Genomic DNA, 23,013 nt, shown 5'->3' with positions numbered 1-23,013 from the left:
TGCAGCCCCACGACCCTAACGATCATAACAGGTGCAATACCTGCAGCCCCACGACCCTAACGATCATAACAGGTGCAACACCTGCAGCCCCACGACCCTAACAATCATAACAGGTGCAACACCTGCAGCCCCACGACCCTAACAATCATAACAGGTGCAACACCTGCAGCCCCACGACCCTAACGATCATAACAGGTGCAACACCTGCAGCCCCACGACCCTAACGATCATAACAGGTGCAACACCTGCAGCCCCACGACCCTAACAATCATAACAGGTGCAACACCTGCAGCCCCACGACCCTAACGATCATAACAGGTGCAACACCTGCAGCCCCACGACCCTAACGATCATAACAGGTGCAACACCTGCAGCCCCACGACCCTAACAATCATAACAGGTGCAACACCTGCAGCCCCACGACCCTAACGATCATAACAGGTGCAACACCTGCAGCCCCACGACCCTAACAATCATAACAGGTGCAACACCTGCCAGTGCCAATATAACTACATACTGTACCTGTTACCATGGTTCCTTCACAGTAACTCAGACTATCCAGACTTAGTAAAGGTCAGTGAGAGCATGTTCCATACCGAATAGACCTGTTGGCCAGTGCAGTTAAACAAGAGGGAGCCGTTTCAGACTGTGATGTAGCCACTGTTTTCCTTTTGCCAGTGTTGAAACTGATGAGAATGTACATGGGAGAATAGCATTTAATTGATTCCTCAAAACTTCTCTCCTCGCCTCCCTCTCAAAAACCATTGGATGAGAAGGTCAAAGCTCCCTTCCCTCTAACCTTCTCATCTAATGGGATTTGAGGAGGCAAGGAGAGAGGACATGAGAAATCAAGGAAATTAAATGAATATTCTCCTCTTGTGTCTGACTCTGACCTGTTGAGGAGAGGCAGGCAGACAGACTCAGATGATCTGTTCTCTCCTGGCTCAATCAGCCATTATCTTGACTTATGGGCTATGGTCAGAGCCAATTGCCTGGACACAGAACAGACAGCGAATTATGTCCACCACAGCAACTGGTCCAGGGGCAGTATGGTTTACAATGGTGACATGTAGGGATGGGATATGTAGGATTGATTGTAGATCAGTAACAGACACATACAGTATTTTTATCTTTGCGTAATTTACTAAGGACTATACCTGTATAACTTCAAAGCCACAATGTAATCCATATAATACACTAATACTGAATGAATAAGCATTGTTCTGAATGAATAAGAATAGTATTATTTATTGTCATAACAATGTCTTCCCTGTCAATGAATCCTCGTCAATCATTATAGTTCTCCTTACAGTAAAGGGGAGTGACTCACTCAGAGATGAGGAACAGTGTGTGTGTGTGTGTGTGTGTGTGTGTGTGTGTGTGTGTGTGTGTGTGTGTGTGTGTGTGTGTGTGTGTGTGTGTGTGTGTGTGTGTGTGTCAACGCACGCGCACGCTCTGCACCGTCCGTATTGCGCGTGTGCGCGTGGGTAAATAGGCACTGAGGAGAACAGGGTCCGTCCTTTAACGGTAAAAACCCGAGCGGGGTTAAAAACGGAAGGAGACAGAAGTGGGATGGAGTGATGCTGACCAGCAAGAGGAACCGGAGAGAAACAACGGGACCGCGGTGACCACAGAGAAGCAGAAAGACCGGTAAGTAAATGCATGGCAATGTATTGATTTAGCATTTTATCAAAGGGGTTTTATTAACGCAAATAGCCTGCAGTAGGGCTATACTCACTGTGTATGTCTCTTGCAGCCACTTTCAACAGTAAAAATAATGGGCAGCTCAATGCTGTGTCATGTTTAGCCTGTCTGCACTGAGTTTTGTTAGGAGCTTATGCACTTATGCATTCTTATGTAGGCTTACAATGATCTTCAATTTAAGGTATTTGCATTAGCAAAAATAATTTGATGATGATACAGCAACCCCCCCACCCCCCACACACACACTCCTGTCATTCCATATGATTTCAACCACTTTCTGACTGTACCCCTTTTGATTTGAACGAAACCTTCCATACATGTTTGCCCATTGTAGTGGTCAGAAAGTGATTATTTTTTACCTAAATGCCAAAACATTCAGGTGATACAGTGGTGTTAAACAGTATCCAATTGTCATACTTGAATAAAATGTACATTAAAAATACTACTTGAGTAAAAGTCTAAAAGTATTTGTTTTTTAAGTATACTTAAGTATCAAAAGTAAATGTAATTGATTTTCTTGATTTTTGTTTATTTATGGAGAGCCAGAGGCACACTCCAACACTTAGACAATAATTTACAAATGAAGCATTTGTGTTTAGTGAGTCCTTCAGATCAAAGGCAGTAGGGAGGACCAGGGATGTTATCTTGATAAGTGTGTGATTTGGACGATTTTCCTGTCCTGCTAAGCATTCGGAATGTAACAAGTACTTTGAGGTGTCAGGGAAAATGTATGGAGTAAAAAGTACATTATTTTATTTAGAAATGTAGTGGAGTAAAAGTTGTCAAAAATATAAATAGTAAAGTAACATACAGATACCCCAAACAACTACTTAAGTAGTCTTCCCTGTAGCTCAGTTGTTAGAGCATGGTGTTTGCAACGCCAGTATGGTGTGTGCAATGCCAGGGTTGGGGGTTTGATTCCCACGGGGGGCCAGTACAAAAACAAAAAAAATGTATGAAATGTATGCATTCACTACTGTAAGTTGCTCTGGATAAGAGCGTCTGCTAAATGACGTAAATGTAAGTAGTACTTAAAAGTATTCTTACTTAAGTGCCTTACACCACTGAGGAGATAGAGATGCTCAAAGTTTTTGCATACCCCCTCCTACTATGAGCATACCCCATCCTCCTGAGTGGCGCAGTGGTCTAAGGCACTGCATCTCAGTTCTAGAGGTGTCATTACAGACCCTGGTTTGATTCCAGGCTGTATCACAACCGGCTGTGATTGGGAGTCCCACAGGGCGGTGCACAATTGGCCCAGTGCCGTCCGGGTTAGGGTAGGCTGTCATTGTAAATAACAATTTGTTCTTAACTGACTTGCCTAGTTAAATAAATAAAAAAATCAATGTCTTTATCAATTAAACATATAAATAATTACGTTTGACATAATTTCAAAGCTTGCAAACCGGATTATCAAACTATTAAAAAATGTATTGAAAAATGTTTAAATAAAAATTGTGTAATATTTTTACCTTTCAGTCAATATAAAAAACACAAATTCAACAAAAAATGATTTCATATATGTTGTAGTTCAGACCCTATTTGACATCATCTGAGGTGTTTGTGTTGTGCCTGTCTTCAGACACAGCATACTTTTGAATACAGGTGGGTGTCATGTATTGGCTGATAAATGCCAGTGGTAGAAACAGTACTCAATTGTCATACTTGAGTAAAAGTAAAGATACCTTAATAGAAAATGACTCAAGTAAAAGTGAGTCACCCAGTAAAATACTACTTGAGTAAAAGTCTAAAAGAATTTGTTTTTAAATATACTTAAGTATCAAAAGTGTATGGAATTGCTAAAATATACTGTAACAAGTACTCTTGGGTATCAGGGAAAATGTATCAAGTAAAAAGTACATTATTTTCTTTAGGAATGTAGTGAAGTTAAAGTAAAAGTTGGCAAAAACATAAATAGTAAAATAAAGAACAGATACCCCAAAAAACGACTTAAGTAGTTATTTTTACTCAAGTACTTTACACCACTGATAAATGTACTAAAATGTGAATATAATGGACATTTTTACTTTCATTTGGTAACACAAAGATGGTTGGAGAACATACACGCAAAACGATGCCAGATTCAAAACTTTGAATTTTTCAATTTAAATTATTATACAAAATTATTGTAACTAATTGAATGTTATATATATGGGGGATACAATCATCCCAGCTCTGCAGATTTTGCTGCAGAGACAGAATCATTAGACATGTACAGTAGCTTGTTTTTGGTTGTAGGTCCAGGAATGGCTGAAGAATTGCAACATTTACCTGAAGCTAACTGCAGATAGCACTACTGGGTGATTTGAAAAGTCATAGTCATTCGAGCAATAATATAATAATACTTTTAGCAAAAAATGTTATCTTTAATTTACAATCTGTAGAAACTATGAGAATAGAAAGGTTCAGAACTGTTGTAAAACATCACAGCACAGATTGAAAAGATATGGCAAATAGAAATCCAATATGGATGGCGTTAAGAGATAGATGGGAGGGGTTGAGTGTAGCTGAAGGGTGGGACAAATAACAACAAGATAACTCATGTCAAATATACTGTGTATGTAAAATGTATATAGGTTCAGAACTATTGTGAAACAGCACAGTTAAAAATACATGGCAAATAGAAATTAAACTGGATGGTCTTCAGAAATAGATGGGAGAATTAGAGGGTAGAGGAAGGACAGGAGTAAAAACAAACAAAAGATAGTATCCATAAAATGTATACAGAATGTATAAGCTGAAAGTAGAAGCCAAAGTGTTGTTGTTCATTAGTTTACTCCAATTAGGGGAGGGGTGGTAAAATATATTTTAAAAAGATGCGCACTCTTGGCATTCTCTCAACGAGCTTCATAAGGTAGTCACTTTGAATGCATTTCAATTAACAGGTGTGCCTTGGTAAAAGTTAATTTATGGAATTTCTTTCCTTCTTAATGCGTTTGAGCCAATCAGTTGTGTTGTGACAAGGTATGGGTGGTATACAGAAGATAGACCTATTAGGTAAAAGACCAAGTCCATATTATGGCAAGAACAGCTCAAATAAGCAAAGAGAAGCGACAGTCCATTACTTTAAGACATGAAGGTCAGTCAATGTGGAACATTTCAAGAACTTTGAACGTTTCTTCAAGTGCAGTCGCAAAAACCATCAAGCGCTATGATGAAACTGGCTCTCATGAGGACCACCACAGGAAAGGAAGACCCAGAGTTACCTCTGCTGCAGAGGATAAGTTCATTAGAGTTACCAGCCTCAGAAATTTCAGTCTAAATAAATGCTTCACAGAGTTCAAGTAAGACACATCTCAACATCAACTGTTCTGGGGAGACTGCTTGAATCAGGCATTCATGCTCGAATTGCTGCAAAGAAACCACTACTAATGGACACCAATAAGAAGGAGACTTGCTTGGGCTAAGAAACACGAGCAATGGACATTAGACCGGTGGAAATCTGTCCTTTGGTCTGATGAGTCCAAATTTGAGATTTTTGGTTCCAGCTGCTTTGTCTTTGTGAGACGCAGAGTAGGTGAACGGATTATCTCCGCATGTGTGGTTCCCACTGTGAAGCATGGAGGAGGAGGTGTGATGGTGTGGGGGTGCTTTGCTGGTGACACTGTCAGTGATTTATTTAGAATTCAAGGCACACTTAACCAGCATGACAACCACAGCATTCTGCAGCGATACAGGTTTGCGCTTAGTGGGATTATCATTTGTTTTTCAACAGGACAATGACCCAAAACACACCTCCAGGCTGTGTAAGGGCTATTTGACCAAGAAGGAGAGTGAGGTAGTGCTGCATCAGATGACCTGGCCTCCGCAATCCCCCAACCTCAACCAAATTAAGATGGTTTGGGATGATTCGGACCGCAGAGTGAAGGAAATACAGCCAACAAGTGCTCAGCATATGTGGGAGCTCCTTCAAGACGGTTGGAAAAGCATTTCAGGTGAAGCTGGTTGAGAGAATGCCAAGAGTGTGCAAAGCTGTCATCAAGGCAAAGGTGGCTACTTTGAAGAATCTAAAATCTAAAATCTATTTGTTACTACATGATTCCATATGTGTTATTTCATAGTTTTGATGTCTTCACTATTATTATACAATGTAGAAAATAGTAAAAATAAATAAAAACCCTAGAATGAGTAGGTGTGTCCAAACTTTTGACTGGTACTGTATATATATATGTACAGTTGAAGTCGGAAGTTTACATACACCTTAGCCAAATACATTTAAACAATTCCTGACATTTAATCCTAGTAAAAATGCCCTGTCTTAGGTCAGTTAGGATCACCACTTTATTTAAAGAATGTGAAATGCCAGAATAATAGTGGAGAGAATGATTAATTTCAGCTTTTATTTCTTTCATTTTACATTTTAGTCATTTAGCAGACACTCTTATCCAGAGCGACTTACAGTAGTGAATACATACATTTAATTTCATACATTTTTTTTTGTACTGGCCCCCCGTGGGAAACAAACCCACAACCCTGGCGTTGCACACACCATGCTGGCGTTGCAAACACCATGCTCTACCAACTGAGCCACAGGGAAGATCTTTCATCACATTCCCAGTGGGTCAGAAGTTTACATACACTCAATTAGTATTTGGTAGCCAAAAAGTATGATCTTTGTCCCCATGTGCAGTTGCAAACCGTAGTCTGGCTTTTTTATGGTGGTTTTGGAGCAGTGGCTTCTTCCTTGCTGAGCGGCCTTTCAGGTTATGTCGATATAGGACTCGTTTTATTGTGGATATAGATACTTTTGGAACTGTTTCCTCCAGCATCTTCACAAGGTCCTTTGCTGTTGTTCTGGGATTGATTTGCACTTTTTGCACCAAAGTACATTAATCTCTAGGAGACAGAACGCGTCTCCTTCCTGAGCGGTATGACGGCTGCGTGGTCCCATGGTGTTTATACTTGCATACTATTGTTTGTACAGATGAACGTGGTACCTTCTGGCGTTTGGAAATTGCTCCCAAGGATGAACCAAACTTGTGGTGGTCTACAATTATTTTTCTGAGGTCTTGGCTGATTTCTTTTGATTTTCCCATGATGTCAAGCAAAGAGGCACTGAGTTTGAGGTAGGCCTTGAAATACATCCACAGGTACACCTCCAATTGACTCAAATGATGTCAATTAGCCTATCAGAAGCTTCTAAAGCCATGACATCATTTTCTGGAATTTTCCAAGCTGTTTAAAGGCACAGTCAACTTAGTGTATGCAAACTTCTGACCAACTGGAATATATATGTGTGTATATATATGTATGTACAGTGCATTCGGAAAGTATTCAGACCCCTTCACGTTTCCCACATTTTGTTACGATACAGCCTTATTCTAAAATGAAGGAAATAATTTTTTCCCCTCATCAATCTACACACAATAAACCATACTGACAAAGCGAAAACAGGTTTTTAGAATAAAATAAAAAAATACCTTATTTACAGAAGTATTCAGACCCTTCGTTATGAAATTCAGAATTTTGCTCTGGTGCATCCTGTTTCCATTGATCATCCTTGAGATGTTTCTACAACTTGATTGGAGTCTACCTGTGGTAAATTCAATTGATTGTGCATTATTTAGAAAGGCACACACCTGGCTATATAAGGTCCCACAGTTGACAGTGCATTTCAGAGCAAAAACCAAGCCAAGAGATCAAAGGAATTGTCCGTAGAGCTCCGAAACAGGATTGTGTCGAGGCACAGATCTGGGGAAGGGTATCAAAACATTTCTGCAGCATTTAAGGTACCCACGAACACAGTGGCCTCCATCATTCTTAAATGAACGAAGTTTGGAACCACCAAGACTCTTCCTAGAGCTGGCCGCCCGGCCAAATTGAGCAATCTGTGGAGATGGAAGAACCTTCCAGAAGGACAACCATCTCTTCATCACTCCACCAATCAAGCCTTTATGGTAGAGTGGCCAGACGGAAGCCACTCCTCACTAAAAGACACATGACAGCCCGCTTGGAGTTTATCAAAAGGCACCTTAAGACTCTCAGACCATGAGAAACAAGATTCTCTGGTCTGATGAAACCAAGAACTCTTTGTCCTGAATGCCAAGTGCGACGTCTAGAGGAAACCTGGCACCATCCCTACGGCGAAGCGGGGTGGTGCCAGCATCATGCTGTGGGGATGTTTTCAGTGGCAGGGACTGGGAGACTAGTCAGGATCGAGGGAAAGACGAACGGAGCAAAGTACAGAGAGATCCTTGATGAAAACCTGCTCCAGAGTGCTCAGGACCTCAGTCTGGCACAAAGGTTCACCTTCCAACAGGACAACAACCCTAAACACACAGCCAAGACAACGCAAGAGTGGCTTCGGGACAAGTCTCTGAATGTCCTTGAGTGGCCCAGCCATAGCTTGGACTTGAACCCGATCGAACATCTCTGGAGAGACCTGAAAATAGCCGTGCAGCAATGCTCCCCATCCAACCAGACAGAGCTTGAGAGGATCTGCAGAGAAGAATGGAGGAAACTGCCCTAATATAGGTGTGCCAATCTTGTAGCGTCATACCCAAGAAGAGTCGACTGTAATCGCTGCCAAAGGTGCTTCAACGAAGGACTGAGTAAAGAATCTGAATACTTATGTACATTTTTATACATTTGCAAACATTTCTAAAAATCAGTTTTTGCTTTGTCATTATTGGGTTTTGTGTGTCGATTGATAAGGGAGAAAAACTTTAATCAATTCTAGAATAAGGCTGTAACGTAACAAAATGTGGAAAAAGTGAAGGGGTCTGAATACTTTCCAAAGGCACTGTATGTATATGTATATATATTTTTTAAATATATGGGGGGTTGGAAGTGATGCAGACAATTACATTGATGGAAGCTACAATCTATCTGCAATATTAAAGCTGATCTACCCCCCCCCCCCAAAAAAAGATTATGGTTGGAGAATGTTAGAGATTGAGTTGTGAGAATATTCATTGATTTAAATTAAACTGTTAGGTTTCCTATGGAAGATTATTTGGCTACCTTGTAGAGTGTTGGGCAGTAATCAAAAGGTTACTGGTTCGTATCCCCGAGATGGCAAGGTGGGAAAAAACCTACCGGTTTGTAATTGAGCCGGGCAGTTAAGCTTCCCGGGCACCGATTACGTGGATGTCGATTAAGGCAGCCCCTTGCACCTCTGATTCATAAGGGTTGGGTTAAATGCAGAAGACACATTTCAGTTGTACAACTGACTAGGTATCCCCCATTCCCTTTATTGAAATATAGATAATAGAATATAGATTTCCATTCAAGTTGACATTCGATGGTGGGTGGACTGGTGGCCATCTTTCTGGTAATTGGAAGTTAAAGTTTCTACTCAATTTAAATTTCATGGTGTACCAGGTAAATTGTAGTGGTCTGAATGGAAATGTCCATTCTATGAATTCTACTTCTATGATTGAAATGACACCCACCCTGTATTCAAGGGTATGCTGTGTCTCAACCGATGACGGGCACAACATAAAATACCTCATATGATGTAAAATAGGGTCTGAGCTACAACATATGCGAAAATGTGAAAATGTTTTTAGATCATTTACGTTAAAGGTTAAAAAATGACCGAATTTTGTAAATAATATCTAACTCAACTTTTATATTTTTCAGTGTTGAAGACATGGATGACTCATGGTAGGGTGGGGTATGCAAAATTGGTCAATTTTGAGCACCTCAATTTCTAAACTGTTCTTCCATGGGCAAACAAGTATGGAAGGTTTTGTTTAAATCAGAAGGGGTGAAGTCAGAAGTGATTAAATTCATATAGAACAACCCTGAACCCAAACAGCAGAAGAAGCAGCCTGTTGTATCAGATCTCCCATGGACATTTTTTTATGAGAGAAAATAGGTAAGGCACAGTATGGGTTTGCCATCTACATACCAGTGCCCTTTCATATCAGCCAAAACGTATATTAAACAGATTTATTCAGTAGTACTTTATGGAAGATGACGAGACCTTTTAATTGAAAGATCTAGACATTTACATTTAACAAGTAACCTTTTCTGCTGTGTGTTTTACTCTTATCGAGTGTCTGTTGTTGAATGCTGGTTTGGCTTATTTCTGCCCTCCCCTTCTCCCAAACAGACATGTATTTGCTGCTCCACCTCCATCCCTCCAGAGCACAGTAGCCAGATGGAAGCTGTTGATCTACTTAGTCAGAGGTGGATGTAGAGACCATTACCCAGACCAAAGCAAACAGTCACAGTCTGCACTCCGCAATTTACTGCTCACTGAGCTGTGAGTCCGCTAACACTAAACCATTAGAAACCATTAAACCTGCACGTTATAGCCCAGATTCCCAGAACATTGTTTTATTCAAGGAGCAGTAAAAAGGTCAATCACTAACAAGTGTGTTTTATGTTCTTCTTTGACCTGCTGGGCTTATTTGCAGCATCTGCGTTTCTTTCGTAAAGAACATGGCTGCCTAGTTTGATTCATCTATTTCATGTTGTGTTACGTTTGGTGCTGATGCAAGCAACAGGGTTAGTGCAAGCAACAAGGTGATGTTAAACTGGAAGGACGTCCCTGTGAGTTTAAAGTCCTAAACAACAAGATGTAAGCCTTTTCAAGATGAGAATAGTTTCTATTTGTTACTACATCTCTTATTTACACTAACATTCTCTTGAGGAGCACCTGTTTGGTAGGTTTACTAAGAGGTTCCAGTAACCCAACAAGCTTACCTGATCTCTTTCCCGTATTGTGCCACTAACACAACCTAAAGATACGTCATACAACCCACTCTTATCTCCTCTGTGGTCAGGTAAGACTTGTGAAGCTGTATAGTATGGATTTGCATCAGGTAGCCGTTGAGGAGATGCTGCCCTGGAGACCATGGAGTGTTGACCAGTCTGTTAATGATTGAGCTGGCCTTCAACACTGCTGCAACCGGTTGCTATGCAGGTGGAGAGAGGGGGTGGCTCGGTTACCAGAGTAGAAGCCCAAGGCAAGATGGGGCTGCTGTAAAAAAATATCTCACAATTACACAGGTAATTCATGTGAAAACAGTACATGTTTACCTTTTGTTTATTATACCAACCTGACACAATTGCCCTGCAGCAAGGTTCATTAAATGTGGGGACCTTTAGCTGACATTTTGAAATAATTATCAGAGCTGATTCCAGGGCAATCTTTTTCTATCAATTGAGAGAAGGCCTAATTTAGAAGCACATAATTGGTTGAAGAACTTTCCATACTGTGCTTCTGATCCTTCCCCTTGATAAGGCTAGAAATTGAGGCCATTTGAATGCGTGCGCACACACACACACACACACACACACACACACACACACACACACACACACACACACACACACACACACACACACACACACACACACACACACACACACACACACACACACACACACACACCACATGCACACACTATCTTACACACACACATTGAACTCAAGGATTTTCTCTCTTCCTCACATCCAGAGACGATGGTTGGCCTGAGAAACCGGTCCACGTGGGCCCCGCTGCTCCTCAAGGCCTCCTGCATCAAGTCCTGTGCCAACGGCTGCTCCCTGGGCATCACCGCACATCTCACCTACGCCAACACAGACACCGAACCTGTGGAGGGTGAGGTCACACACTGATGTCATGGGGGGAGGGGGGATTTTGGGCCTTAGCAATCGGTTAGTCACATATCAAGCCATAACATCTATAGCAAGATCTAGTCTTGGTCTAGTCTTTCTGTAATGTAGTTCTTCAACTGTTGTCTGTTGTCCTTTATTCAATGCCCCTTGCACCTTCCCCCCACCCCTCTCCCCCAAGGTGTGTTTGTGTACCCGCTGGGGGAGAAGGAGGTGGTGGTAGGCTTTGAGGCGGTCATCGCTGGCCGCATGGTGGGAGTTCAGATCCAGAGTCGGGGGAAGCTGGAGGATTGCTGTCTGGACTGTTGCCCAGGATCGGGGCTTGAATGTGGCAACGGACGGGAGTGGGGCTGCTGCGGGGGATCCAGCCTGGACATGCAGTGTACCAACGGTAAACAAAGGGGGGAAGGAGAGATGTAAGGCAGAAGGGAGGGAGGGAAAGGATGGAGGAAGGAAGGAAGGAGTGAAAGGATGGAGGGAAAGGATGGTGAGAGGGAGGGAAGGAGGAAGGAAGGTAGGGATGGAAGGAGAGAGGTAGAGATAGGGCTGGATGGATAGGAGGGAAGAGTGTATGAGAAGGTATTTTTCATTTCTAAAAGCTTAGGGCATAACCCACAGACAGTGGTGGAAAAAGTACCTATTTGTCATACTTGAGTAAAAGTAAAGATAACTTAAAAGATAATGACTCAAGTGAAAATCACCCAGTAAAATACTACTTGAGTAAAAGTATTTGGTTTTATATGTACTTTAGTATCAAAAGTAAATGTAATCGTTAAAATATACTTAAGTATCAAAGTATAAATCATTTCAAATTCCTCATATTAAAAAAACCAGACGGCATGATTTTCTTGATTTTTTTATTTATGGATAGCCAGGGGCACACAACACATCATTTACAAACAAAGCATTTGTGTTTAGTGAATCTGCCAGATCAGAGGCAGTATGGATGACTGGGGATGTTCTCTTGATAAGTGAGTGAATGAGACCATTTTCCTGTCCGGCTAAGCATTCAAAATGTAGCTAGTACTTGTGTATCAGGGAAATGTAAGGAGTAAAAGTACATTATTGTCACAAGCGTCGTTGTAGGGAGCGGACCAAACTGCAGCGGGTATGTGAATCATCTTCTTGTTTTATTGAAAGAAAATGAATACTGAACAAAAGAACGACGAAAACAGTCCTGTAAGGTACACTGACTATACACAGAGACAACCACCCACAAAACACAAGCTGAAAACCCCTACTTAAATATGGCCTCCAATTAGAGGCAACGAAGAACAGCTGCCTCCAATTGAAGGCCAAACCAAAACCCTGAACATAGAAATAGAACAACAAGATAACCACATAGAAAGAGATGACATAGAACAGTGCCCACAAAACAAACACACCCCTGCCACGTCCTGACCAACTACAATAACAAAATGACCCCTTTACTTGTCAGGACGTGACAGTACCCCCCCCCCCCCCCCCCCCCCCAAAGGTGCAGACCCCGAATGCACCTGAGACAAAACTCAAAAAAACAATAACCCCAAACTAAAGGGAGAGAAGGGAGGGTGGCCACTGTCACCGGCGGTTCTTGTGCAACACCCCCCCCCTTCCCAATCCTCCCCCCTACGGAGGTGGCTCAGGAGCGGGACGCAGACCCCGCTCCACCACTGGCTCCCCCCACTTTGGTGGCGCCTCTAGAGCGAGGTCCCTCGCCGCCGACCCCGGATTGGGGACCCTCGCAGTGGGCAACTCTGGCTGCGCCGGACAGGCGGGCGACTCTGGCTGCGCCGGACAGGCGGGCCGTCACCGAAAGCTCTAGACGGGGCACTGTCGCCGGAAGCTCTGGACGGGGACTGCGCACTGAAGGCCTGATGCGTGGGGCTGGCTTTGGAGGCACCAGACTAGTGACACACACCTCAAGGCTAGTGCGAGGAGCAGGAATAGGACGTACTGGACTGGGCAGGCGCACTAGAGGTCTGATGCGTGGGGCTGGTTTTGGAGGCACCAGCCTAGTAACACGCACCTCAGGGCTAGTGCGAGGAGCAGGAACAGGGTAAACTGGACCCTGGAGATGCACTGGAGATCTGGAGCATACGGCCTGCACAACCCTTCCTGGCTGAGTGCTCAACATAGCCTGGCCATACTGAAGAGCTTTTACCGATCGCACCGGCCTTTGAATGCGTCTGGGCAATACAGTGCGCATTTCCGCATAGCTCGGTGCTTTCTTGATCCGTCGCTTCCCGTAATAAGCACGGGGAGTTGGCTCAGGTCTATTGCCTGACTTAGCCAATCTCCCCGTGTGCCCCCCCAAAAAAATTTGGGGGCTGCCTCTCAGGCTTCCTTGCCAGCCGTGTTCCCACATAACACTCCTGGTCCTCTCAAGCCTTCCTCCATGGTCCTTCTCCAGCTAGTATCTCCTCCCATGTCCAGGACTCGAGATAGCTCTCCTGTTGCTCCTTCCTCCGCTGCTTGGTCCTTTTTTGGTGGGTGGTTCTGTCAAAAGCGTCGTTGTAGGGAGCGGACCAAAATGCAGAGGGTATGTGAATCATCTTCTTGTTTTATTGAAAGAAAATGAACACTGAACAAAAGACCGACGAAAACAGTCCTGTAAGGTACACTGACTATACACAGAGAAAACCACCCACAAAACACAAGCTGAAAACCCCTACTTAAATATGGCCTCCAATTAGAGGCAACGAAGAACAGCTGCCTCCAATTGAAGGCCAAACCAAAACCCTGAACATAGAAATAGAACAACAAGATAACCACATAGAAATAGAACAGTGCCCACAAAACCCAACAACACAAAACAAACACACCCCTGCCACATCCTGACCAACTACAATAACAAAATGACCCCTTTACTGGTCAGGACGTGACAATTATTTTCTTAAGCAATGTAGTGGAGTAAAAGTAAATGTCAAAAATATATAAATAGTAAAGTACAGCTACCCCATAAAAGTACTTAAGTAGTACTTTAAAGTATTTTTACTTAAGTACTTTTCACCACTGCCCACAGATTCTGTTTGGTCCTATTTCATGTTTTCCTTTCTCTAACTTTCACGAAGTAATCGTTAATCAGTAGAGAGACAACACAGGGACTAAGGCACACCAGGTCTCCTCTCTGTGTCTGACCTGATTGGGAGTTTTCAAATACCACATCAGTCATCATTCCTGTTCCCCACCCCTCTGCTTCCCCCCTGCCTCCCAACTCTCTCTCAGCCGCCATTCTATGTGATCGTTTTATTGATAGTTTTATTGGGCGGCAGGTAGCGCTTGGGTGTTGGGATAAAATTCGAAAGGTCGCTGGTTTGAATACTCAAGGCGATAAGGTGAAACATCTGTAGATTTGCCCTTAAGCAATGCACTTAACCCTAATTTGCTCCAGGGGCGCCGTACTACTATGGCTGACCCTGTAAAACAACACATTACACTGCACCTATCTGGTGTGTGACAGTAAACATTTTTGATGCTAGGACAGCAGTGTGCCTGTTAGGACAGCAGTCCCTGCCAATCTTCTGAAAGTGTCTGAAACATTAACTCTTCAGCATCTTAAATAATAAAGCTGTCTTATCCCCCCCCAAAACAAAGACCCTGCACTCATCTTTCCCCACTAGCACTAACTTTACCGATATCTTCTTTATTGAGGGAAAATGTATTAACTAAGACTGTGACATGTGGTTGTCTCGGCTAGCTACTGTATCTTCAGATGAGTGCACTAACTGTAAGTGGCTCTGGATAAGAGTGTCTGCTAAACGACTGAAATGTGAAATTGTACCTAATACCCTGCTCATCCAAACCAGCCGCTAAAAAAATCAGTTAGGCTTTTATTGAAGAGTCTCAAGCTAATCCATTTAGTGAGACCGCCCACCCGGAGACATGCCATTGGTCTTCCTCTTATTCAGAGAGACCTCCTACCTATCTCTGAACATATCACAACACCGAGGCATGTATTCGTATTATGAATCCTGGAACTCTCTTTATAAATAACTTTGTAGGCTATACATTCAGATGCTTAGAACTTTAGAAGAGTAAAGAATCTCTACCAGAATAGAAATACCCTTTACCTCATTCCCTTGAATCATTTAACATAATGGTATAATCTTGTAGGATGGGGCAGAGGACTAAAGCTAAAAGGATTTGGCGTCTTGCCTTTTCGTGAAATGGCTTTCACTTAGTGTAAGGAATGTATGGACTTTAAGTGAATGTTAGGACTCTATTCAGTCCATGGAACCATGCACTGATGATTTTTATCTGAATCTCTGTCTTTTAGGCCATCTCATCCTAGATGAAGACTTGGAGCGAACCACCTTCATCGTAGGCACAGGGGTCATTGGCTCGATGGACAAAGTATCTGTCATCATAAGTACGACCGTGGAACTCCCCACCTTGAAGAGTGGCGCGATCCGCCTGGTCTACCCCACAGTACTCACTCCCATCGCCACAGGGCGGGTGACTGCAAGCAAAAGCGAAAATGGGGCGAAATCAGATGAAACAGGGTATTTCCCTCCCCCTTGAAAATAATCTAAATGTTTGGTAGTTTGATGTCGATTAAATTCATTCCCACAAGTGTTGAAAAAAGTACATTATCCCATATTATTGGAACGACCAAAAGGTCATGTGTAATTCAAACTCTGGTGCTTAATATTTCCCCCCCAGACCCACCAGTTGTTTTGGAGCCACCTCAGGGAAACAGGAGAGGGTTTTGGGTTCGGAGCAACAGTGTGCCCATGCCATCTTCACCAGCCCTGCCACCAACCTGGCACCCTATGAGCTCAACTTCCAGCTGCTGGTCCGAGGGGCATGCCTGCTGGCTGGTATACCCATATTATATACCCATCTATCGGCCCACATTTATTTACCCAGGAAGTCCCATTGATGTCAAAATACCTCTTTCCCATGAAGTAGCTTTGCAATTGTAGCGAACAGCGGGGCAGGGAAGTGAACCAGGGTCACTGGCATGAAAGGCAAACACCCTACGCATCATGCAAATAGGGTTAACCCAATTGGTGGTAATTGTAACTTGGTTCATATAGGCTTGATACACTGCCCCCTCAGAACAGGAAAGCACATCCCCGTGCTTCGGCTACTCAGCCCTCTCACACATCTGGGCCGTGCAATTCCGATGGCCTTACAGCCTCCATCCCACTTTTGACACCAATGTAGCAAACGAAAGGGCAGGGAAGCAAACCCGGGTCGCTGGTGTGAAAGGCAAACACCCTATGCATCGTGCCACTTGGCTCATATAGTGAGGATCACTACAATATCATCCCTATCTCCTCCTGGTTTGGTGACGCAGAGCTCTTTGAGTACAGCAAACACTTGAGTGGGTGGGAGAAACAGCTCTTTCTATCTTTAGCCTGTCTCCTGTAATGATATAGTGACAGATACAATTGGCCCTGGCACTCCCATAGTGATATATGAAATGTGTCTGGGGAGGCAGGACAAGGAGCTCAGAGTGAGGCAGCCCAGGGACAGGGACAGAATAAGGGAGCTGAGAAATGAAGGCGGTAGTGGGTGTGTTTGGAACAGGGCCAGGCTACTGTAACTCTACTGTGCAGCAGTCAAGATATTAGGTGGGGGAAATTAGGCTACTCAATCCGATTGGGCACTAGGAGGGCCTGTATGGGAGTGGAATCACTCCGGCCTGTCTGAGAGGGAGCGTACCCTTTCCCTATAGCCCCTTCCCTTAACCTCTTCCTCTAGCTGGCCCCTACCCCATCCCCTTCACCTAAGTGTTGTTGTTGAACTCGGCTTCTCTTGTCCCTTTCTCCTGCCCAGGTCTGGAAAGCCCTACCCATGCCCTGAGGGCAGATGCAGACCCCAGTGCCCAGAGTGCTTCCGCCACCTACATCACCCTGGCACAGGAACACCCCTATGACAGACACATAGAGATCATTCTGCACCTCAGCGGTGAGAGAGAGTGTTTGTGTGTGTGGGTGTGCATGTGTGTGTGTGTGTGCGTGTGTCACAATAGTCTCTGATGGCCTCCTTCCTTATCTCACTGATCTTGAGTTCTGTCCCTAAACTGTCTACTCCAGAGCCTCACAGCCCATTGGTTATCCTGGAGAGGGGTCGGCTCACCTTCAGCCAATACGAGCAGCAGATCTGTTCCCGCCGCGACTTCATTCGCTGTGCTCGCAAAGAGCTGGAACCAGAGAAGAAGGTGAGCTGGACTGAAAGCGAAACAATCACTTGGGCGCAAACAACAGTGTGGGGCTTCATTTTATTTCCTTTAAACTATTTACCCAGTACCCGGCAAATAGTCTTTAATGTCCTTATAATACATCTATACATTATTTGGACGAACACACAGTATATTCTGGCTGTATATATTTTTTTTAATTGTCTAATAAATTCTATCAATCAATCCTCCTGTACAGTTGGAGTTTGTGAGAAAGCGGTACCACAAGGACATCCTGAGCAGCCCAGTCCTGATGCTCAACTTCTGTCCTGACCTGCTGTCTGAGCCTCCAGAGCTACACCGTGCCACCAGGGAACTGCTCTTTCTCATAGACCGCAGCGGCAGCATGAGCGGCATCAACATTCACCGCATCAAGGTGATGATGGAGAAAACACAGACATAGTGAAGGGGAGGGGATAAAATACACCCACAGTTGAAGTTAACATACACCTTAGCCAAATACATTTAAACTCAGTTTTCACAACTCATTTAGTCGTAGTAATGACGCCCTGTCTTAGGTCAGTTAGGATCACCACTTTATTTTAACAATGTGAAATGTGAGAATAATAGTAGAGAAAATTACTTATTTCAGCTTTTATTTCCTTCATCACATTCCCAGTGGGTCAGAAGTTTACATACACTCAATTAGTATTTGGTAGCATTGCCTTTAAATTGTTTAACTTGGGTCAAACGTTTTGGGTAGCCTTCCACAAGCTTCCCACAATAAGTTGGGTGAATTTTGGCCCATTCCTCCTGACAGAGCTCGTGTAACTGAGTCAGGTTTGTAGGCCTCCTTGTTCGCACACACTTTTTCAGTTCTGCCCACAAATGTTCTATAGGATTGAGGTCAGGGCTTTGTGATGGCCACTCCAATACCTTGACTTTGTTGTCCTTAAGCCATTTTGCCACCACTTTGAAGTATGCTTGGGGTCATTGTCCATTTGGAAGACCCATTTGCCACCAAGCTTTAACTTCCTGACTGATGTCTTGAGATGTTGCTTCAATATATCCACATAATTTTCCTCCCTCATGATGCCATCTATTTTGTGAAGTGCACCAATCCCTCCTGCAGCAAAGCAACCCCACAACATGATGCTGCCACCCCCGTGCTTCACGGTTGGGATGGTGTTCTTTGGCTTGAAAGCCTCCCCCTTGCAAGCCTATGATCTTTATCCCCATGTGCAGTTGCAAACCGTAGTCTGGCTTTTTTTATGGCGGTTTTGGAGCAGTGGCTTCTTCCTTGCTGAGCGGCCTTTCAGGTTATGTCGATATAGGACTCGTTTTACTGTGGATATAGATACTTTTGTACCTGCTTCCTCCAGCATCTTCACAAGGTTCTTTGCTGTTGTTCTGGGATTGATTTGCACTTTTCGCACCAAAGTACGTTCATCTCTAGGAGACAGAACGCGTCTCCTTCCTGAGCGGTATGACGGCTGCGTGGTCCCATGGTGTTTATACTTGCGTACTATTGTTTGTACAGATGAACGTGGTACCTTCAGGCGTTTGGAAATTGCTCCCAAGGATGAACCAGACTTGTGGATGTCTACAATTTTTTTTATGAGGTCTTGGCTGATTTCTTTTGATTTTCCCATGATGTCAAGCAAAGAGGCACTGAGTTTGAAGGTAGGCCTTGAAATACATCCACAGGTACACCTCCAATTGACTCAAATTATGTCAATTGGCCTATCAGAAGTGTCTAAAGCCATGACATCATTTTCTGGAATTTTCCAAGCTGTGCCAAGCTGTGCTTCTGGTTACAACAGTGAAGTAATATCTAACAAGTAATCGAACAACAACTACCCAACAACTACCTAATACACACAAATCTAAAAGGGTGAATGAGAACATGTACATATAAATATATGGATGAGCGATGGCCGAGCGACATAGGCAAGGTGTAATAGATGGTATACTAACCCCATGTCTACTTCCTGTCCCAAGGAACCAATGGTGGTAGCTCTGAAGAGTCTTCCTCCAGGCACCATGCTCAACATCATAGGCTTCGGCACCACCATCAAAGCCCTGTTCACTAGCAGCAAGCTCTGCACAGATGTAAGTACTACATCAGAGCACAAAGGAATAGTTCACGCTATAAAGTCAAAGCTTGTCAGATACTTTCACACCTCAAATAAGTCATATATTATTGACTTGCACTGATATCCCCCACCATCTGTTATGCAGATCCATTATGTAGATCCATTATGCAGATCCATTATATAGATCCATTATGCAGATCCATTATGTAGATCCATTATGCAGATCCATTATATAGATCCATTATGTAGATCCATTATGTAGATCCATTATGTAGGTCCATTATGCAGATCCATTATGCAGATCCATTATATAGATCCATTATGTAGATCCATTATGCAGATCCATTATGCAGATCCATTATATAGATCCATTATATAGATCCATTATATAGATCCATTATGTAGGACCATTATGCAGATCCTTATGCAGATCCATTATGCAGATCCATTATGAAGATCCATTATGAAGACCCATTATGCAGATCCATTATCTAGATCCATATACATGCATTAAGAGAAATCTGCAGGGCTCAATCGCCAAATGAATGTGAAATATACTGTGTAACCTTGACAATAGGTCTCCATTTGCCGAGCAACCATGAGCTTCCATGCAACCTTACATGTATGACGATCTACAAACCATGATAAGTGAAGAGCTTAACATGCTCAGTCAGACAAGGTGTTCTCAGCAGGACCTTGACGAACTTAAAAAAACAAAAACACTTGTGGACCTTCTGTGCTGTCCCCCTCTTTGTTCCACCTCATTCAGAGTCCAGGTCAGCTCACACCAGGGTTGCCCTAGCAGCTGAGTATCAGGTTTTAGCCAGACCAGGGCTGTGCAAGGACAAACAGTAGTTAAACAACATATGGTGACCTTTCATGCATATTACAATGAGAAAAACGAGGATGAGCAATAGCCACCTAACCTATTTTCTCTCCCTCTCTCTCTGTCTGGTTGAATGAATCCCAGATTGTCATGGGTGTTTGTGTCCCCTTTGTGATTTGGCTTTAGGCAGGTGCAGGTGCTAACGTTGGGTGACCATCACTGTGTATGTTGTTCAGTGATAGTCTACTATGGGCTTTGTTACGTTTCTATTCCCTTACAGCTTGGACAGGGCTTGATTACATTCTAACGTCAATAGTAATATAGGATTATGTCTGTTTGATTTATTCCAATTCAAATCAATTGTGCTTTTCCAATGTTTACATATCAAACAATAGGAAGGTATTTACCCTGTTCTACCAGACAGATAACAAGAGATTTATTGAAACGCGTAAGTGCCCCTCATTTCTCCTCGCCCAATCTGATGCATATCATACTATCCCTCTGTCAATTGTTTAGTGTACAGTAGATGTATGCTACCCGTACGTTTTTATGCCCCCTCATTGCTTAAATGAATTAGAAGAATAGTTTAGTGATCGTACACTGCTTATCTAACGTGTCCATCAATATGAACCAATAAGCTGTAATCCTATCTGTCCCTCCCCTACCCTATCCCTCACGCTCTGCTCCGCTCTCCTCTCTCCCCAGGTGACCTTGGCACAGTCCTGTGAGTACATCCAGAAGATGAGGGCTGACATGCGGGAAACCAACCTGCTGGGGGCGCTGTCCTGGGTGTATCAGCAGCCTGTGCAGCGCTCCTGCCCCCGCCAGGTGTTCATCATCACAGACGGCAGCGTCAGCAGTGTGGGCAAGGTGCTGGAGCTGGTCCGCAGGAACACTTGTGCCGCCAGGTATTGTCTGATGGCAGCTGGTAGAATGAGTAGAAATGGGATCATTTAAAACCTACTGTATTGATCAAAAGTGATACTGTAGGTTCAACCCTGAATATTGTGGTAATAAAGTGTGTCTGGAAGGAGAGAGAGCAAGAAGAAGAGAGAGTTAGAGAGTGGCTGATGCAGTATGTAGTATCAGATATAAGCCACACCCATTAATCCCACTAATTGCTTCCCTCTGCAGTTACTGCCACGCCACTCTGGTCTGGTCTGGTCTGCCCCCCCCCCCTTCCCAGCTCCCTGGGCATTGTGCTACAATAACTCCATTTATCCTTCATTAGTATTCTACTGTTAGCCCAGCTATCCCCGACAGCACACTGGTAATGTTAGAGAAGATGGAGGTACGTAGGGAGCAGTCAAATTACAAATGTGATTTCAACCTCTAACCCTAGCCCGTGTGTACATGCCTGGGTCTGTGAGTGTGAGTGTGAGTGTGAGTGTGTGTGTGTGTGTGTGTGTGCGTATTGATATTCATGTGGGACAATGAGTCTGCCCTGCCAGACAGACAGACAGACGTAGCTGAATTCAGAGCAGAGCAACACGCTGTCCGTCACTTGGCTTTTTCAATTAGTCTGGCCTGTGGCCCTTTCAGCCATTCAATTAGTGAAATGCCATTTGATTGCTCTCAGTGTTGTGTTCAACACTGCTGTGTGTAGCTAATAACTCAGGTTTAGATACGAAAGACACAGTAAGTCCATCATAGATCACCTGGTTTTAAAGTCCCTAACTAATAAATCTGTCTAAATTGGCTACAGTAGATAGATTCTCTCTCAACTGAATAAGAGGTTATTTTATTATTATCCAAGGTGCTTTGGTCTTGGCCTGGGCCCCAGAGCCTGCAGGAGGCTCCTACAGGGCGTTGCCAAGGTGACAGGTGGAACCACAGAGTTCTTGGGTGATGAAGAGAGGCTGCAGCCCAAGGTGAGAAGCGACATCACTGTAGTCACATCACTGACTCCTAGTGGGGAAAGTAAATCATTTAAATAATTTCACTTTGGGGAAATACTGTAGTAGGCTACTGGGGACATACACTCTACTCTAACATTCAAAGATGATTGCTTCCCTCCTCAACCTAAAAATGAAAACATATTTGAATCAACCTTTAACCCCTAATGTTGAACTAATCACTGACCCCACAGCTGATAAAGTCCCTGAAGAAGGCCTTTGAGCCAGTCCTCACAGATGTACGTATAGACTGGTACCTGCCTGATAACATGGAGGCTCTCCTGTCACCCAATGAGATCCCTCCGCTTTACCCGGGGAATCGCCTGATTGGCTACTGTACCCTGTACGATGTGTCTAGCTTCAGAGGCAAGAAGACTGAGGTGAGTGTCCAACTATCCACTCTGTAAAGGCTTTCAAGTGTCCTGTCTTGTGGACAACATGTAAACTGTGCAGAATACAAAAGTAAACTCAGTCCATTCTCTCACCTCGTGTGTTCTGTAGGGGCGTGGTCGGGGCTATAAAGGCTTGTCTCGGGGCTCGGTGGGCTCTGTGTTCGGCCTATCCAACGATGAGCTGTCCCCTCCCTCCGTGTCTGAGCTCCTCCCTCTGGTTACATCATCAGAAGGCACAGACCTAGAGGAGGCGCTGAGGGAAATCTCCCGGGAAATCTCCTCAGAGTTCTCCTGTGCCAAAGACACCAACACTGGGACTAGTACAGGTGAAATACTGACACTCAAAAAAGACATGGTCACTCAAAAAACAGTTCCCTCAATCCAATACCTGTAAAGTTCTTTTGGCTTTGTGCATATTACA

General features: G+C 43.7%; 2 protein-coding genes across 2 annotated transcripts in view; both read left to right on the top strand.

Annotated features, from left to right (window-relative positions):
• The window catches only part of LOC115169154 (von Willebrand factor A domain-containing protein 5B2), a gene marked incomplete at its 3' end in the record, with an annotated part of 19,838 nt that extends 8,189 nt beyond the window's left edge, over window positions 1-11,649 (top strand). The window contains exons 2-3 of the mRNA XM_029724657.1: window positions 11,117-11,260; window positions 11,456-11,649. Coding sequence (XP_029580517.1) covers window positions 11,122-11,260; window positions 11,456-11,649 — 333 coding nt within the window. The remainder of the gene's footprint in view (window positions 1-11,116; window positions 11,261-11,455) is intronic.
• vwa5b2 (von Willebrand factor A domain containing 5B2) overlaps window positions 11,606-23,013 on the top strand; it is an 18,680-nt gene continuing 7,272 nt past the window's right edge. Inside the window, exons 1-11 of the mRNA XM_029724874.1 lie at window positions 11,606-11,665; window positions 15,533-15,758; window positions 15,919-16,076; window positions 17,041-17,172; window positions 17,301-17,425; window positions 17,643-17,819; window positions 19,385-19,495; window positions 21,011-21,213; window positions 22,062-22,176; window positions 22,395-22,580; window positions 22,702-22,918. Coding sequence (XP_029580734.1) covers window positions 11,650-11,665; window positions 15,533-15,758; window positions 15,919-16,076; window positions 17,041-17,172; window positions 17,301-17,425; window positions 17,643-17,819; window positions 19,385-19,495; window positions 21,011-21,213; window positions 22,062-22,176; window positions 22,395-22,580; window positions 22,702-22,918 — 1,666 coding nt within the window. The 5' untranslated portion in view covers window positions 11,606-11,649. The remainder of the gene's footprint in view (window positions 11,666-15,532; window positions 15,759-15,918; window positions 16,077-17,040; window positions 17,173-17,300; window positions 17,426-17,642; window positions 17,820-19,384; window positions 19,496-21,010; window positions 21,214-22,061; window positions 22,177-22,394; window positions 22,581-22,701; window positions 22,919-23,013) is intronic.

Source organism: Salmo trutta, chromosome 31, assembly GCF_901001165.1.
Source record: "Salmo trutta chromosome 31, fSalTru1.1, whole genome shotgun sequence".
Classification (NCBI taxonomy): domain Eukaryota; kingdom Metazoa; phylum Chordata; class Actinopteri; order Salmoniformes; family Salmonidae; genus Salmo; species Salmo trutta.
Note: the sequence above shows the minus strand (reverse complement) of the source record. Positions and strands in the feature narration are given on the sequence as shown.